The sequence below is a fragment of the Triticum dicoccoides genome, chromosome 6A (genome assembly GCF_002162155.2).
Source record: "Triticum dicoccoides isolate Atlit2015 ecotype Zavitan chromosome 6A, WEW_v2.0, whole genome shotgun sequence".
Lineage (NCBI taxonomy): Eukaryota > Viridiplantae > Streptophyta > Magnoliopsida > Poales > Poaceae > Triticum > Triticum dicoccoides.
In genome coordinates, this window is record NC_041390.1 from 621,591,453 (window position 1) to 621,609,282 (window position 17,830).

Genomic DNA, 17,830 nt, shown 5'->3' on the forward strand with positions numbered 1-17,830 from the left:
TGGTTCCTTTTCTTTTCCCTTTACAGGGAGAAAGATAAGAGATTCTTTTCTTGACCTTTGCCTGCTGGTAAAGCTAAAGCTAACGTGTGCTGTGCTGTGCGTATTATCACAACTAAGCAAGGTAGATGATCCCTTTCCATCTTGGTGGAGCATGGGTCGATCATACATATGACCATGCATGAGTTGGTAACTGCATGCGTCATTTCTGGTGCTCGGCTGTGTTCACACCTCATCCAATTGGCATACAACTTGAGAGAGAAAAGTTTCGGTGAAGACGAACAACATGGCGCATGTAGCCGGTTTGCTTGCCTCGGCTGTGGTTTCAGCGGTGGGCAATAAGCTGGGTTCTGCCATTGGGGATGAGGTCACGATGCTGTGCAGCTTCAAGGACGACCTCCAGGACATGAAGGACACACTGGAGTACATGGAGGCGGCGCTCAAGGATGCTGAGAGGCGGTCTGTCACGGAGGAGTTGGTGCGGGTGTGGCTCAACCGGCTCAAGCACGCTGCCTACGACATCTCTTACATGCTCGACGAGTTCAAAGCTAATAGTGAACCAGCCTCCAGAAAGGTATACATATGCCACCCGTGCCTTATCTTGATCGGTTTTTCGTTAATTAATATTCTTGGCTAGTACAGAGTTTGTTGCTTTGGTCAAATAATTTGATTATTTAATTATATGATTGTCCACAAAACCATGCTTGATCAGTGGTGGTGGCAGGACAAGTGAAATTATGGTGTTGGGGAGGGCCAGTTAGAGAACTGCTGTTCATGTGTTCATTTAGGAACAAATCCATGGTATTAGGGGGGTCCAGAGCCCCTGCTGCCCCCCTGGCTCCGCCACTGTGCTTAATCATCTGAACGTACTTTCCAATGTAAGCAACTGGTCACTAGTTAATTGCAATGTTTAAAGCTTAAAACTTGTTGGTGCCCTTCTAAAAATTGAAGCCTACTTAAATCTGGTGTACAAGAGGCATTTAGCCTACTTAAATTTGGTGTACAAATCCCGGCCGTGAAACTAGGTATATAAGAATAAAAATTTGTACTACAAGAGGGAAGCTATGTTTTACATCCGTCCAAAAGTTTTATGTTGGATTTATATATCTACCATGCAGCATGTAGTTACCGGGTAGAGGGATCGAGAATACTACATCTTATTAAAGCCGGGTGTAGTTGCTCCAAGGTTTTATATTATATCATAATGACTTGTTGAAATTTCTTGTATATGATTGGGAAGCTGGACTGTTTTGCTATTGCACCCAAGATTGCCATGGCTTATAAGATGAAGAAAATGAGAGGCCAGCTGAGGAAGATCAAAGAGGATCATGAGAGTTTCAAATTCACACATGACAACTCCAGCCTAATTGATGTGCACCAGCTTCCCGATCCACGGGAAACAACAACAAATGTGATTGAATCACTCATCATAGGAAGAGACAAAGACAGGATGAATGTCCTTTCTTTGTTATCCACAAGCAATAACAACAAAGAACATATAACCGTTCTTCCTATCTGTGGGCTTGGAGGCATAGGAAAATCAACTTTGGCACAATTGGTTTTCAATGATACTCAATTCAAAGATTATAATCATCGGGTTTGGGTTTATGTATCCCAGGTGTTTGATTTGAAAAAAATAGGGAACTCCATAATTTCTCAAGTACTCGGAAAAGGAAGCCAAAATCTAGATACAAGGGAGTTGATAGACCAACGCCTTAAAGATCTACTTCAAGATAAGAAGACTTTAATTGTTTTAGATGACATATGGGAGACAGATAACTTCCAACTGGATCAACTCAAGCTTATGTTGAATGTAGGCTCCAAGATGAAAGTCTTGGTCACAACACGCAGCAAAGACATTGCAAGAAAAATGTGTACTGTTGGTGTTCAACCATACTTGCTAGATCCCTTGGACAACGACATGTGCTGGAGAATAATCAAGCAAAATAGTGGTTTTGAATGTAGGGTTGATAAAGGCCAAGCTGAACCAGTTGGACAGATAATTGCAAGGAAATGTGGAGGTTTGCCATTAGCAGCTCAAGCACTTGGATTCTTGCTATCTGGAATGGATCTTAGTGACTGGAAAGCTATGTGCAATAATGATATTTGGGATGAACCATTTTCTGATAGTACAGTGTTACCATCCTTGAAGTTAACTTACAATACTTTGACACCATATTTGAGGTTATGCTTTGCCTATTGTGGCATCTTTCCTAAAGGTCACAATATAAATAAAGATGATCTTATCCATCAATGGATTGCCCTTGGTTTCATCGAGCCATCTAATAACTTTTCGGCCATACAACGTGCCGAGAAGTATATTAGGCAATTCATGGGGATGTCTTTCCTTCAGCATTCAAAACTGCGCACAGAATTGCCTAAGGTGAGTTAGTACAAAATACTTATACAATATAGATAAAGAGTATTCTTTTTTACTCGTTATCAAATGGCATGCAACAACTGCTGTGAAAAAGCATGCATGCATATGTGGCTGACAAGTGCACCATGTTACTCCCTCTGTAAACTAATATAAGAGCGCTTAGATCACTAAAGTAGTAATCTAAACACTCTTATATTAGTTTACGGAGGGAGTATATATGTTAACAGTTTGGTACATTAATCCATGCATATGTTTCTCCCTTTGTGGCAAATAAAGCACTCAAGATATTGGTGCATCAGAATATACTTCACTCTTTCCTCTAAAAATAGCCCAACTGTAGGGTACCTGCTGGAAGAAAAAAGCAAAGTAACTTCTTCATCCATCCCGTTGTAGTTTACCCTCGTCAAATGCCATTTGGATCACTACACATACATACAGTTAATGCATGGTATTGTATTTTGTTTGGCTTACCGAATAGTACAGCCTACTATATACTTGGCTGAACAATATTTTCCCTAAAAAATGTAAACACGTACAAGATGGAATTACTTAATACGTGCTACAAAATTTCATTGGAGCACCCTAAAGTTACATGCCATTTCCATAGTAAACCTCTCCCCCCTAAACTCCAAAAGAATTTGTATTGAGTTTCCCGGTTCTTTAAACAAGTCTGCGTTTGCACCACAACCACTTTTGCCTATGAGGTGAGAGGAGGTGGCAACTGGCAAGACGGATCAATTTTGACCACCAGGCCAGCTTGACATTGGGATTTACCTTCTCACTACATTTTCTATCTCCTTCTCTCATCTTGTGAGTTATGACTACTACCAAGTTGTCATTGTAGTCCTCATTCTGCTTGCTACCTCTTTGATAGAGCCTCGACTATACACCGTCGTGGAGGTGACCCACGGTGGAAGGTATGTCGTCGTGTGCACCCGCCGCGAGATCTACCTCCGCCTAGCTCCGTTGCCGCCCTCAGCAGCTCCCGACGTTGGGTTCAGAGGATATGAGGTGCTCTATAAAATTCCTACAAGGTGCTCAACAAGATTGGGAGGGAGATAGAAGCAAAAATGAAATATAGGTAGATCATTATAGGTAAATCGAGGGAGGGGAGGCACTTTTTGTGCTCTACCTAGCTATTATAGGTACTCTATCTAAAAGTGCTTTTAAGTAGAGGGTTTTAGCTAGACTGCTGGATTTTCTTTAAGCGCATAAGGGCAAGCGTAGGTGCGATGAGCTGTTTCTTGGACGGCACAGGTAGTTGGCCCATTGTGAATCGCGGCGAGCAGAAGTGCAAACATAGACAATTTTTTGGCCTGCCAAGTTCAGCATATTAATCTTTCTGTAAAAGGATCATGTAACTTCATTTAGGTAAATAATACTGTTTGCTTGACAATTTTTCCGGTGGGATTAATCCTATTCTTTTTGGTTTCAGATAATTCCAAAAACAATCTTCACCATGCATGATCTGGTGCATGATCTCGCAAGATCGATCATTACTGAAGAGTTGGTTGTCTTTGATGCTAAAAGAGCGAGCAGTACTAGAAGAAAAGAATATTGTTGTTATGCGTCTCTTACAAATTACAATACTACAGATTACAACAAGGCAAGGAAGATGTCAACTATTTTTCCCTCCAAGTTAAGGGCGATGCATTTTTTCAATTCTGAAATCCATGGTGGTGTATTTTCATTTCCAAAGTGCTTGCGCGTCTTGGATCTATCTGGATGCTCCATCACAGAGTTTCCAAGTGCTCTAGGACAAGTGAAGCAATTGGAGGTTCTTATTGCTCCAAATCTCAAAGATCGGCAATTTCCTGAGAGTATCACTCAGTTCTCAAAATTACATTACCTGAACCTCAGTGGATCAGATAAAATTTCTGCAATACCAAGCTCGATTGGCAAACTTGAGAGTCTAGCGCATCTTGACTTATCTTATTGTACCAGTATCGAAGTCATACCAGAGGCTTTTGGAAGCCTAAAAAACCTTCAAACAATAGACCTCACATGGTGTGAGAAACTAGAGTCCCTTCCAGAGAGCCTTGGAAGCCTCAAAAACCTTCAAACACTCGACCTCGCACGGTGGAAGAAACTAGAGTCCCTTCCAGAGAGCCTTGGAAGCCTCAAAAACCTTCGAACACTGAACCTCTTATACTGCTGGCAATTGAAGTCCCTTCCAGAGAGCCTTGGAAGGCTTGAAAAACTTCAAACACTAGACCTCTCAGAATGTATGAAACTAGTGTGCCTTCCAGAGAGCTTTGGAAGCCTCAAAAACCTTCAAACACTAGACCTCACATGGTGCTGGAAACTAAAGCCCCTTCCGAAGAGCCTTGGAAGCCTCACAAACCTTCGTTCCCTCGACCTCACACACTGCTGGGTAATAGAGTCCCTTCCAGAGACTCTTGGAAGCCTAAAAAACCTTCAAACACTGAACCTCAGAGGCTGTAACAAACTAGAGTATCTTCCGGAGAGCCTTGGAAGCCTCAAAAATCTTCAAACACTCGACATTGGAGGCTGTAGTAAACTAGAGTACCTTCCAGAGAGCCTTGAAAACCTGGTTGGAAACCTGAAAATCATTGGGAGCTGGAAACCTAAAAATCATTGGAAGAGGTTAAGGTTATGGATGCGAGAGCATCAAGTCCTTGCCACAGTGTCTACAACAACTCACCAGTCCCCAGATGGTACATAATGTGGACAGCAGCGAACTAAGGCTGTTGTGTGAACCAGGCTTGCCCGCATCAAAAACATTGTAAGTGCTCTACAAAAATTTACTATCTAAATACAGTTTCTAAGCTTCCTTTACATGCACACAATGTACATTTGTTGTTATTTTTAATATGGTGGCACAGAATTTTGAAAAAATGAAAAACTAAAATGCACCCTAACCGGATACAGAACCTACCCATTCTACAGGAACTGCAGAAGCATACATGCACCGTTATCAATCAGCTGAAATGATAGGAGTACGTCTTCTCTGGGAAAGCGAAAAAGCTTCATGGAGCGGTCCAAAGATGAGGTCTAGCGCTGCACATGGTGATTTGTGCTCTTTAGTACTCCCGTCATACTCTTATGTTCACATATAGACAATATATACTACACTAGAGTAAATCTATCAGATCTTTTGGTCACATGGCAAAAAATTATGGTGTGGTGGTTGTGTTTGTGAGCACTCAAAACCGAAGGAACGCTCACCAATTTCCATCAAGTTGTAGAACAAGAAGGAAATAATAAAATCAAGAAGAAACGTATGTTAGGATACTTTAACTCTTTCAGTAATATTGGAGGTGGAAATATATAATTGCTTTTCGGGCCTTGTCATGCCAGAAAATATATATTGGCGGCGGTAATCCAGAAGAGATGGATGAGATCCAAGCAACAACCATGCATGCATCTCTGTTGTAGAAAGTGAAGCACTAGTTCAATGTACTGTTGGGTAGCTCGATTTGTGATCAATGTTAAAAATCGATGATAAGTTACCATAGCTCTTGATAGACATCATGTCTTCTCTGTTTCGTTGACTTAACTCTGAATCAACCGTAAGCAAACTCGTGCAATATTACAGACCTGTGTATCCTTTTTTGCAGGAAAAGCATGACGGGGCGCGTAAATCTTTAGCCAAGGACAGAAGCAGTTGAGCTAACCAAATCTCAAGACTCTGCTTGCTGTCAAAGGGAGCTAAACTGCAACATCGGTGGCTAGCTGATGGCCTGACTAAGAAAGTACAGTGAAGGTGGTTGGATCGACTCGTGTGAACTCAATAGAAGAAGGGGGGCCGAAGTGAAAGAAGGCAGCTGGTTGTCATCATGAAGATGAAGCAGAGACGCTTCTCTCTCTTTGTGAACCAGCTGGGGGACCTGCAACGTCTCCGTCATTGAGGCCGGTAATGCACACATCATCGACAACAAGTTCTTTCGAAGCTCTGCTTCTTCTCGTCTGCTCTCTGTAACCCCACAGGGATTGGCTGGGACTACTTCATTGCTGAATTCTTGGGTGACAAAAACCCATTGCCTGTGGACTCCTGAAAATCTCTGTTGATAAGTGTTTGAGTTAATTCCTGTGAAAAGCTGGCACGTGCTTTGTAAGCACATTAGTTAGTTTTATTCCTGATAAGTTTGCTTTGCTCAGCAGTTTGTAGATCTATCATCTTGGTTGCCGGTCAAAAGAAAACAGCGGAAACTTCAGGGTTCAGTTCCTGGTTTGAATTTTTGTTGTTGTGATTAGATTCAAAAATTATGTGACAGTTGTGTTTTGAGCACTCAAAACTGAAGTTGCGCTCACCTCAAAACTGAAGGAGCGTTCACCAGTTTTCATCAAGTTGTTATTTATCCATATGTGTTTACAACAAGGTGCTTCTCTTGATCAACTCAAAAGTAAACCAAGGTAAGCATTTCAGACCATCTCCTTTTGCTCTTCAGCTTCTGCTTCACCAGACCACATCCTGCTGCGTCAGCAAGCACTTAACGGTCTTCGTCCCGGAGAAGGGGGACTCGGCAGCAGAGAGGCTCATCTTGCCCAGCCGCTTCTGTGAAGGTCGCAATATGCCATCCATTGTTGTTATAGTAGTTTACGATGTGCTTTTGTGTTAGGCTCCTGCTACTCGTGTGTTGTATCTCTCCTGCTGCCTCTGGAACAACCATATCTCATGTGTTTGATATTGTTGGACCGGTCGCGACTTCCATATCAAATGGTGCTTTTATGTAGAACCTTCCATCTCTTCTGCCGGCAATCTGAATTTAATGTTTTTTGATTTTTGCTTTCTCCATTGCCATCAGGTGGTTCTTTACTTCCTCGAATTGCATACCCCATCAGGATACATTCCAGACAGCTGCATCTTAAGTAAAAGCAATTCAGAATATATTTGTACCATTGAAGCGAAACCTGGAGCTGAAGCACCTCCTCCTCTGTTTCCACTAGATCAACTCTGCCCACACTGAAAAACTTGGTCCTTCTTAGATACGTCGTCATCGGTTCAAGACAACTGTAAGATAAACTGCGTGCACACTCTCAGTTGAATTCTGTACGTGCTATTGATTCTGCTCTGCGTTCCATGTGTAATTATTTCCAGCCAGCAGCAAGGAGCAAATTGCCATGATGCGTCTCACCAATGAAACAGAAGCTCACCATTTCTTGACGGTTGTGAGTTGCCAAATTAGCAACCTCTTGACGGTTCCCCTAAAGCATGGATGTACATAATTAGCGCATATAAATTACCGAAAAAGAGTTTCCCCCGCTTTGTATTCCAAAGCATCAACACCGATTACAGATCGCTGGGGCGAGCAGCACAACAAGCCCAAAAGAAAAAGAAAAAGAAACAAATGCCAACAACGGCAGCTCAACCAAGCATGGATGACCCGCCACCGCTGCGCTCACCGGAGACAAACCACCATAGCCCGAGGCTTCGATCCGCCGCGTACCAAGCAGCACCCCCAAGAGGGAATGCGACGCCGACGACGCTGCTGCCCGGACGGATCCTAGGGTTTCCCCCGGCACGCGGAGAGAGTTGGGGGATGGATAACAACGACACCCTCCAGGAAGGAAAGGTGGCACCCGCAGGCATCACCGCATCGGAGCCGAAGACCGGCAAGGATTTCTCCCACACTCCAAACCCCGCCGCCCGACCGAACCGGAGCCGACCAGCCAAACCTCCGCCCACCACCTTGCGCCACCATGGTTGCACCACTGCCCATGCCGCCTCACTGTGAACACCATCACGAGGCCAGGAGACCCGAAGAGGAACGCCAAACGACGGAAGCAGCGACACCGCTACCGAGCAGGAGGGACCCACCTCCCCCGCCAACGTGCAGGAGGCCCGAGCCCCCAGCACCGTCGCGGTCGCCGGCCGGACGCGGCAGCAGGGCACACCAGGCCACCCCTGGCCCGGCCGAGCCCAAACGGGCCTACAAAGCCTCGCCGGCCACGCTGCAGCAATTCGGTATCCGCGTCGCCAGCCCGCCGCCGCTCGCCGCCACGCCCCGGCCTCCTGGAGGTCGCGCTGCAGGCTCACCCCGCCGCCGGCCCGCCCGGGCCCAGATGGGGCCCGAAGGGCCTAGATCTGGGTCGAGCGGGCGCCGTCAGGACACACCGCCGCACCACTCCGCCACCAACGGCGACGCCGCCGTCCAGCCATCTGCCCGCGTAGCGCCAGGACCCCGCCGCCATGCCGGACCGCCGCCGCCTAGGCACACCCCCCAGCCTGCCCCGTCCCGCGCCAGAGGAAGCCGAGAGGGGAAAAGCGAGGGGGCCGCCGCCGCCAGCGTCGCCCGCGCCAGGCCCGGCGGGGGGGAGGGAAGGAGGAGGGAGGGTCGCTGGAGAAGGAGATCGGGGCGCGGCCGGTCGCCTGCGGAGGCGACGTGGTCGCGAGAGCCAGCGCATATTAATTTAATCTTAACACCCTCCACAGTCCACACTTTATGTACTTTTCCTTTGCTTGTTGGGTAGCTTTGGCTGTCCGAGTTGTTATAAGTTTTAGCCATAACTTTAGTATTAGAAAAGTCGGCATGGCAAAAGGAAGTAGCTTTGTAGCCAACGTGACAAATCCTGATGATTTTTTTTTTGAAGTATCCTTTTGATTCATCTTGCTGATTGCTGAGCACTGCGAGCCAAGATCTCACAGGGTCATTTATTTCCAAAGAGAAGCATGGGAAGGCACCAACCCTGAGAATTACACACGGCCAAACAAACAAAACAAGAATGATAGGTTTGCCCTTGACATCTCGGTGAGCATAAAATAAGCCAAACAATATAATTGACATGAAACCAGATGTTGTAATAATTAGTCGTATGTACTGTGTTTCTTTTCTCTGAGAGATGGTAGGACATGGGAGCAGATCCAGTGTTCCTCCAAAGAAGTCCTCACTGGCTAGTTGCCTCCAAGTGAGGCGGGAGTTTTATTTCCAAATACTCTGTTTCATGGCACACCACCTTGCAGATTATTATCAGACAAATCCAGACGGGTGAGCTGCTTTAAGCCGCCAAGCTCTATTGGGATGAAGCCCAACAAATTGTTTTGCTGAAGGTTTAGGTAATCTAACTTTCCAAGATTACCAAAAGAACTTGGAACTTGACCCACGAACTTGTTGAATGACATGTCTAACCACTCTAGCCCAGAAATATTGCCTAGTGATGCTGGGAGATGACCTTCAAAATTGTTATCGTCCAGATAGAGATATGCAAGATTCAGGAGGGTATCACCAAAGTTAGACGGCAGTGTTTTCCCAAGCATATTGGAACCTAATAATAAATATTGGAGAGAAGACTGATTGTATTTGTACAGGGTTTCCGGGATTTCACCTAATAGCCTATTTGAAGCAAGGATTAATATAGAAAGATTTGGGAGTTTTCCCAACTCATCAGGAATGGTTCCGGTGAGCTTATTATCACCAAGCGAGATCTCTTCAAGCTGACTGATGTTTTTTAGGCTTGGTGGGATTGTTCCGGTGAGATTATTTCCTCCAAGATCTAACATCAGTAGATTGGATAGGCGATATATACCGCTGGGAACTTCTCCTATTAGTAAGTTGCGAGACAGGACTAGGCTCCGTAGCTTGGAGCAGTTTGTAAGAGTATCCGGAAAGCCCACAAACTTAGGCAGAGTATCACAACCACAGGACCAACATAAGGCGCCTAAAGAGGCGATAGTTTAAGGGAAAGACCGCTAGATGAGCTAAGAGTTGCGGTACAAGGCAATAACAGCCCAAACGACGAGCACGCATGCTCGGAAGGTACGAGGACCAAAAGAGACTGCCCAACCCTATGCGGCAGCCAACTGATCAGACGGCGGAGCCCGAGACTCGGAGTAGACGGCGCGAAGACGGCAGATAGCTTGGTGGTGGAGATCAGCGTCCTGTTGTCTTCCCAGCAGGGCCCATTGCTGCAAGAACATGATGCATTTGAAGATGACGTCAGCGGGATGCAAGGGAAACACACCCTCAATAGTAAACTTGTTACGGATATTCCAAATAGCCCATTGCATAGCCGCCGCACAAGTCCACATGACCCTACGAGACGTGCCTTGAACCAGAGATAAGGAAGACACGAGCTCAGATCGGGAGCGTGGATCCCAATCCACTTCCGCGGCCGCACGGACCGCGCTCCAGGCAAAACGAGCTAGAGAGCACCGGAAGAAAGCGTGGTCAGCATCTTCCGGGACCCCACACAGCGCACAAGGGCCGGAGGCGGGGCCATTGCGTTTCGCGATGTTAATAGAGGTAGGAAGGCGATCTTGGCAGAGTTGCCAGAGGAAGACCTTGATTTTGAGCGGGATTTTAGCCTTCCAAAGCCCCGTGGCCGCCGACGATATCTGGCCGCGGGAAAGCTCTCTATACAGGGAGTTGACAGAGAATTTGCCAGAGCTCGTGAGCCTCCACGAGATCGAGTCCGCGGAATCCGACAATCGGACGTCCGCAAGCAGCGCCTGAAGGTGATCCCAATCCGCCAACTCCGGCCCCGTTAACTCGCGCCTGAAGTTAATGCAGGGGGGAGGCGCGGAGAGCCGAGGCAACCCGTTGCTCGGGCTCGACCGCTATGGAAAAGAGTTGGCGAAACTCCTCCCATAAGGGTCGTTGGCCAATCCAAAGATCAAGCCAGAGACGCGTAGAGCGTCCATTGTTAACCGCAAACTTTGCACCCTTGGCAAAGAAGGGTTTGAGGGATTGAATGGAGTTCCAGAAAGGAGACCCATGGGGAGCCGCGTCAAAAAAATTCCCATGCGGGAAATATTTTGCACGGAGGAGGTCGATCCAAAGGCCAGTCTCGCCCTGAGTCATTTTCCAGATCCGCTTGCACATTAGTGCGATGTTCATCAACTTGGAGTTGATGATCCCAAGACCCCCCTGGGCTTTGGGACGACACACAGCCTGCCATTTAACCATATGGTATTTCCGTTTTGGTCCCGCTCCTTCCCAAAAGAAACAGGACCGCGGTGTGTCAAACTTAGAGTGTACCCCGTCCGCCAGCAAGAACAGGCCCATGGCAAACATGGGCAAAGAAGAGAGGCTGGAGTTGGTTAGGATTAGTCTTTCCCCTGAAGACATAAAATGGCCCCTCCACGGGCAAACCCTATTCGCAACCTTGGAGGAGAGGGGTTCCCAGTCGGAGATTTTACACTTCTTCGCCGCAATGGGAAGACCGAGATATGTAAACGGGAACTGGCCAAGTTTGCAGTTAAGCAAGTTGGCGACCCGTTGACTTTCGGTCGCGTCCATCCCTATGGACACCACTTCACTTTTGTGGAAGTTTATTTTAAGCCCCGACCTGAGTTCAAAGCACAACAGTATAGCCTTGACCGAAGCGATACTGTGTGTATCTGGCTCGAATAGGAGAAGTGTGTCGTCCGTGTATTGCAAGTGAGACACTCCTCCCGGGATTAGGTTGTCCACCACTCCCCTGATGTGGCCGGCCAAACGAGCTCTGTCTAGCATGGCGCCTAAGGCGTCCGCCACAAAGTTAAAAAGCAACGGCGAGGCTGGGTCCCCTTGACGCAGCCCGCACTTGTTACGGAAGAAGTTCCCTACTTCTCCATTCACCGCAATCGCCGTCTGGCCTCCCGAGACCAACTGCATCATGCGGTGAACCCAAACCGACGAGAATCCTCGATCCAGGAGGACTTGTCGGAGAAACTCCCAGTTCACACGGTCGTACGCCTTCTCAAAGTCAAGTTTGAGGAGAATCGCGGGTTGTCGAGCGCGTTTTAGGGAGTGGATTATTTCTTGGAGGACCAACGGCCCCTCCAAGATGTTACGGCCACGAATGAAAGCCGACTAGGTTCTACTAATAATGCGATGGGCTATCAGAGACATGCGAGTAGAACAAGCCTTAGCACATATTTTAAACGGAACATTAATCAAAGCGATAGGGCGAAAAAGTCTAATGTGATCCGCGCCCGGGACCTTGGGGATCAGAGAGAGAACCCCAAAGTTCAGGCGAGATATATCAACCGTACCGCGCATAAAACCATTGCACACGTCGAAAATGGGGTTTTTAAGCACTGGCCAAAACCGCTTAAACATCGCCACCGGCCACCCATCCGGCCCGGGTGCAGTGTCAGATTTCATACCCAGCGTCGCCTTGTACATCTCCTCAGGGAGGAAGGCCAAGATCAGGTTCTCATTTTCCTCGTCCGTGACCCGCAGCGCAGGGTCCCATACATCCGCCCTAAGTCGAGCCCTGGATTCCTCCCTGGAACCCCTAAGTTGGATATAAAACTCGTAGATGTGCCGGATGATATCCTGTTGCCGCAATAGGAGCCCCTGCTCCGATTGAAGTCTCAGGATGGCGCACTTACGGCGTCGGCCATTTGCGTATGCGTGGAAATATTGCGTGTTCGCATCACCCTTGAGCGTCCACTTTATTCCACCGCGCCTGCGCCAGTACTCCTCCTCGGCCCTAAGGAGGGACTCGACTTGGGCTTCAAGCGCGTAGTGCTGGGCCCAGTCCTGCTCGGAAAAGATCTGCACATCTACCGTAGCGTCCAGCTGGGCGAGCTCCTCGGTCAGGCGCGCTCTTACCAGCATATCCTCGCGACCCTGGTTAGCTCCCCACCCTTTGAGGGCCGCACGCATGCCCGCCCCTGCGGCAATCCAGAACTCCATCGGACCGCGCACGCGCCTGATGTGAGCGACACAATTCTCCCATTTCGAAAGGAAGATTTGCTCAAAGTCCGGAGACTCCAGCCACGCGGTTTCAAAGAAAAAGCGCGGGCTGCGTTTTAGCCTTTCCTCCCCCGAGGAAAGAATGAGGGGGACGTGGTCCGACCCAATCCTGGTTTCGGCATGCAGAGAGCACATGGGGAACAACACCTCCCACTCCGAGGACATAAAAACCCTGTCCAAGACGGATCGCACCGGCGTTAGCTGTTTGTTAGTCCAGGTGTATCGAGCCCCACGCGGGCCACTTCCCTAAGGGCCATGGATGCGATCGCATTATTAAACATGGCCACCCTTGTCCAGTTGATAATACCGTTATTCTTGTCCGCTCCCGAACGGATCAAGTTGAAATCACCACCCACCAGCAGAGGTAGGTTGCTCGCGCCCAAGGCCATCACCTTGGTCTGAAGTTCTTCCAAGAACTCGAGCGAAAGCGAGTGATCGGCCGGACCATACACGACAATCACCACCCACTCATGAAGAGTGGCGCGGTGTCGCACGTGTGCCGACAGGAAGAAACGGCCGGCGTCCCAAGCCACCACCTCTAGGCAAACTAGGTTAACTCCTAGCAGCAAGCCCCCCGAGTGACCTACCGCAGGCACCCAATGCTAAACCAAATGCTCCAACGGGTCGACAGCAAGCAGGTCTCGATGGTTGAACTCGGCCTTGATTGTCTCTTGCAAGCCGACCACGTCGATTTCCTCGTTCCTAATGAACTCTTTTAACTGGGTCCGCCTCCCAGCGTGGCCGAAGTCTCAGATGTTCCAGAAGATGAAACGCATTATATGATGCGATTGTGTAGGCGTATACCGCGAGCGGTAACCGCTTTGGCCACGCGCCGTGTCTTAGCAGGACAACGGTTGGAGGAGGACGACGCAGCCCCTGCTACTTGGTCCTCCTGATCTGGCCGCGCAACTGGCACCAGAGAAGCCCCTGCTTCATCTGCTGCTGGCGCAACGCGGGCCAGCGCTACCTGAGCAAGCGCCGCCTGCGCGATTTCCTTTGCGCGAATGAGAGACAGCACCTCGTGCGCTTCCCCCGCGTCAGACATCGCCATGGCACTATCCGCTAAGATACCACCCAAGCACGCATCTGAATAATCTTCAAAGATCGTAAAGCGGGGCATGGGGTTACCTTCGATTTCGAGATTCTTCTGCGCCTGAAGTAGCTGGGCCCGCTGGAGGGATGGCATGTTGCCCTTGGCACCCTTCGGACGAGATCTCGCCCTCTCCTGAGTCGCCGGGGACGCCACCGCCTTGGACCGCCTGGCCGTGGGGATGGGCGCCACCTTGGACACCTCCACCCGAAGAGCGTCCGAGTCGGGGGGGGGGGAGATGACCGACGAGGTGCCCCCAGCCGGACCTCCAGGGGAGGCCAGCGCCATCACCACCGGCCGCTGCGGGACCGCCGCGCTCGCACAGGCCGCGGGGGGGCTCGTCGGCGCCACCGCAGGTGGTTTGCGGCCCGCCGTCTTCTTCTGGAGCTTCATCCCGCCCTCACCGAGGCCGGTCACCACCTTGGGAGAGCTTGCCGCGGCTCGAGGCGTGCCCACCTTCGCAACCACCGGGGAGACCAGCTTCGAGCGACCCTCCGAGTCACAGGACGCCGAGACCCCCTTGTCGATGTCGAGGCCCATGGTCATGGTCATGTTGGATCCATACTAGTTGAAACCAGTCTCATTGCTGCCTACCACCACTTGGCACTCCTCCTGGTCCTGAGCCGCGCCCGTCGCCGGAGGCGCGGCCTGCCCGTCCTTGTCCTTGAGACCCAGTTTGTCCCAAGTTGCCGTGTCGATGAAGTCATACCCCATGCTCATGTCGTGGTCCTTGTCCTTGTCCTTGTCCTTGTCTTCCTGGCCCTTGTCGTGATTGGTTGGCGGAGGGGGAGGGGGAGTGGGAGTCGCACCCTGCAGAGCGCCCGTCTCGGCCTCCAGGCAGAAGGTGAATCCCTCACTGTTGAACCAAACCTGCACGTATCCCTTGAGCTTGGCCGGGGCAAGGCACGCGAAACGCATCCGCACCGGTCCCAGGCCTGACAATGACGCCGTATCCACCTCCATAGGACGCCCAATCATCACCGTGGCGGCCATGAGGCGATCCACGTGACGGTGCTTGGGCGGCACACCCCACAGCTTGACCCAAGTGTCCGGCATGAGCTCGGCCTTGGGCTCCTCCGGGCGAGCCTCCTTGATGTCCACCATGATGTCGTGGAGGGAGAAGTAGAGCTTGCCGCTGCGGGTCGCCATCCGCAGCATGGCCTTGTCGGGGAAGACGACCGAGAACTGATCGACTCCGACGGCCGACACCTGCCATTCCCACTCCCCTTCGAAGAGGTGGGGGAGTTCCGCCTCCAAGATGGGGATTGACAACTTGCCGGTCGCCGCAGAAATGATCGCCGTGTCCGACACGAGAGGAGCGTGGACCTCCTCACCCTCCGTGTCCACGAATGGGAGGCAGAAGAAGCCCTCACCAGGGATCGCGTTGCCCATGATCTGCAGCGCCAGGGGCCTCCCCCGCGTGGGACAGTAAGCCGACGCATGGCCCTCCTCGTGGCAGACGACGCACAGGGGTTTGAAGGAGCACATGTTTTGATAGTGCCCCACCCTGCCGCATTTGAAACACTCCGGCCCGTCGGCCTCTTCCACGGGGATCGGGGCGTCAGCGGACCCCCTAGAAGCCTTGGGGCCAGCCGCCAGCAGCAGCGGCGCCGAGCCGGCCCCCTTGTGCTTCGGCTTCTTGGCCTGCGGATCCCCGCCCCGCTCAACGCCCGAAGGGAGCTGGGACTCCTTCCGCTTGAGCTCCTTCTTCTGCTCGAGCCCCCGCCGCCGGTACTCCTCCTTCTTCTTCTTCTTGCGCTCGTGCTCCTCTTGCTTCTTCCGTTCCTGCTCAGCGAGCCACCATGGAGGCGGCGGCCCCCAGCCCCCGTCCTCCGCAGGGGTCGCAGGCACCTTGGCGAGCGCCTTCGCCCGCAGACCCTTCTCGCGCTGGCGCTCCGCCACCGGAATCGGAGGCGACATGGGTGGCTTGTCACCACGGCGGGAGCCCATCCGCACCGCAGTGGCGTATGAGCAAGAAAGGGGAGGGGGAGGGATGGAGCGGTGCAGACGACGAGCAAGATGCCCGAAGCGCCGCACCTGCGAAGGGGAAGCAGGAAACCCTAGCGACAGATCTAGGGTTCCTTTTGGCACCCACAGCCACCTATATATAGGGGTTGGCGACCGCGGCTTCTCCTTCGCGATGGGCCCGGGCCAAGGCGCAGGCTCGCAGCAGGTCACCTGGCCTGTCTGGGCTGGCCCCGACACAGTGGAGAGCCCTTGCCCCCCTCCTGGCCCGGAAGCAGCGGAGCGCGACGCTGGGCCCAACGGCCCCGCTGGCGCTGTAACCTGCAGGCCCAACGCAGGGCCCCCCAGCCCACCCCCTGGCAGACTGGGCCAGTCATACTGGCCCAACAACAAAACAGGCCCAGCCGCCGGTGCCCTGGAAACCCTAGCCAGGTTCCGTGAGTCCCCTGCCCGGCCAGCCCCGCCGCCGCCGTCGCCAGCCCCTGCCAGCTCCGATGAGCATGTAGGAGTCTGAGGGAAGGTGCTCCAACCTTTGGAGACGGTTGAAAGGAGGTATCACGCTGGTGAAGCCATTCATGGACAGGTCCAGCCTCCTAAGGAATGTTAGGTTCCCGAGGGGCATGCTAAGATCTCAAGGCGTGCCTGGAGTCGTTGGTGATGGCCCGCTTGAAATCTAGCAGAGAGATCATGTCCGTGCTATTGTCATGTACTGTCGCTGTCGAGGAGCAGCGGACGCTGCCGACTCCACAACAAATGAGCAGCAGCGACAGTAACTTAAGGGTGGTGGTGAGTCTCGCCGGTTGGCTGGTACACGTAATGCCTCCCTTACCTGCAAGTATGAAGAATTAATAAAAAAATAGAACTCATGCATGTAAAGAAAGACTTTGCTGGTAGCCACTACGGTTTGATTTTGTGAAATGCTTGGTACTCCCTCAGTAAAGAAGTATAAGAGCATTCAGTGATCTGAACGCTCTTATATGTCTTTATAGAGGGATTAGCAAATAGAAAACCGACGGGCAAGACGAAAGATGGATTTGTGGACACCTTTGGTTGGCCGGATGGGACGAAGCGTCAGCCTTTCTTGCATCGCTTTGCTGCCGGCCGGGTTGTGAGGTGTGTGCGCCACCGGCAGCTATGAGTTGGAACACTGGAGTGGATGCTCAGCTGGTTGAGGCCCCGGGGTTTGAAAAGACTCTTCCGGACTTGATTAGCCTTATTATGTGAAGCCTGGCCACCACCGGAGGGAAGGGAAGACCTCAGTCAAGTCGTCCGTCAACCTCGAGACCTCAAGTCCACCACCGTCAAGTAAATAGAAACTACTTGGCGCTCGCGCGGCAGTGCGCGACGCGAGCCAGCCAGTCTCCGCGGAGCCCTCCAAGGCGGGGGACTAAGGAGGGAGGGGGCTCCATCACGTGGCTGGGGGAGGAATTAAAATCTGCTTCATGCGCATGTTGTGGTTGCCCGGCAACGTATCTGGTATTCTGGTGGTACGGCATCACAAGTGATACGATGCTCCAATTGACCCTGGACCGTTTGATCTTGTTGGAAGGGACACGAAGAATGCACACGTGATGGGCAGCTCCCCCCACCATGAAATATACAAAGACATCCGGACTCAGGTCTTTAATTAAGGTACATGTTTGGGCGCGGTGCGCCGGCCAAACTTTCGGCTAGTTTGTACGCCATGCTGGCAAAACGCGCCTCGCCTCCTTCCAGCGCCTTCATCCTCTACCTTCAGTCTTACCCACACGC

General features: G+C 51.0%; 1 protein-coding gene and 1 pseudogene across 1 annotated transcript; one reads left to right on the top strand and one right to left on the bottom strand.

Annotated features, from left to right (window-relative positions):
* The first annotated feature begins 221 nt into the window (after nucleotides 1–221).
* LOC119318586 (putative disease resistance protein RGA1) lies at nucleotides 222–6,579 on the top strand. Its single transcript, XM_037593166.1, has 5 exons — nucleotides 222–571; nucleotides 1,238–2,380; nucleotides 3,813–5,123; nucleotides 5,288–5,407; nucleotides 5,959–6,579. Exons 1-3 carry the CDS (start codon nucleotides 284–286, stop codon nucleotides 5,061–5,063), a joined length of 2,682 nt encoding a protein of 893 aa, XP_037449063.1. The 5' UTR covers nucleotides 222–283; the 3' UTR covers nucleotides 5,064–5,123; nucleotides 5,288–5,407; nucleotides 5,959–6,579.
* Nucleotides 6,580–9,281: 2,702 nt separating this feature from the next.
* The window catches only part of LOC119316154, a 9,004-nt pseudogene continuing 455 nt past the window's right edge, over nucleotides 9,282–17,830 (bottom strand).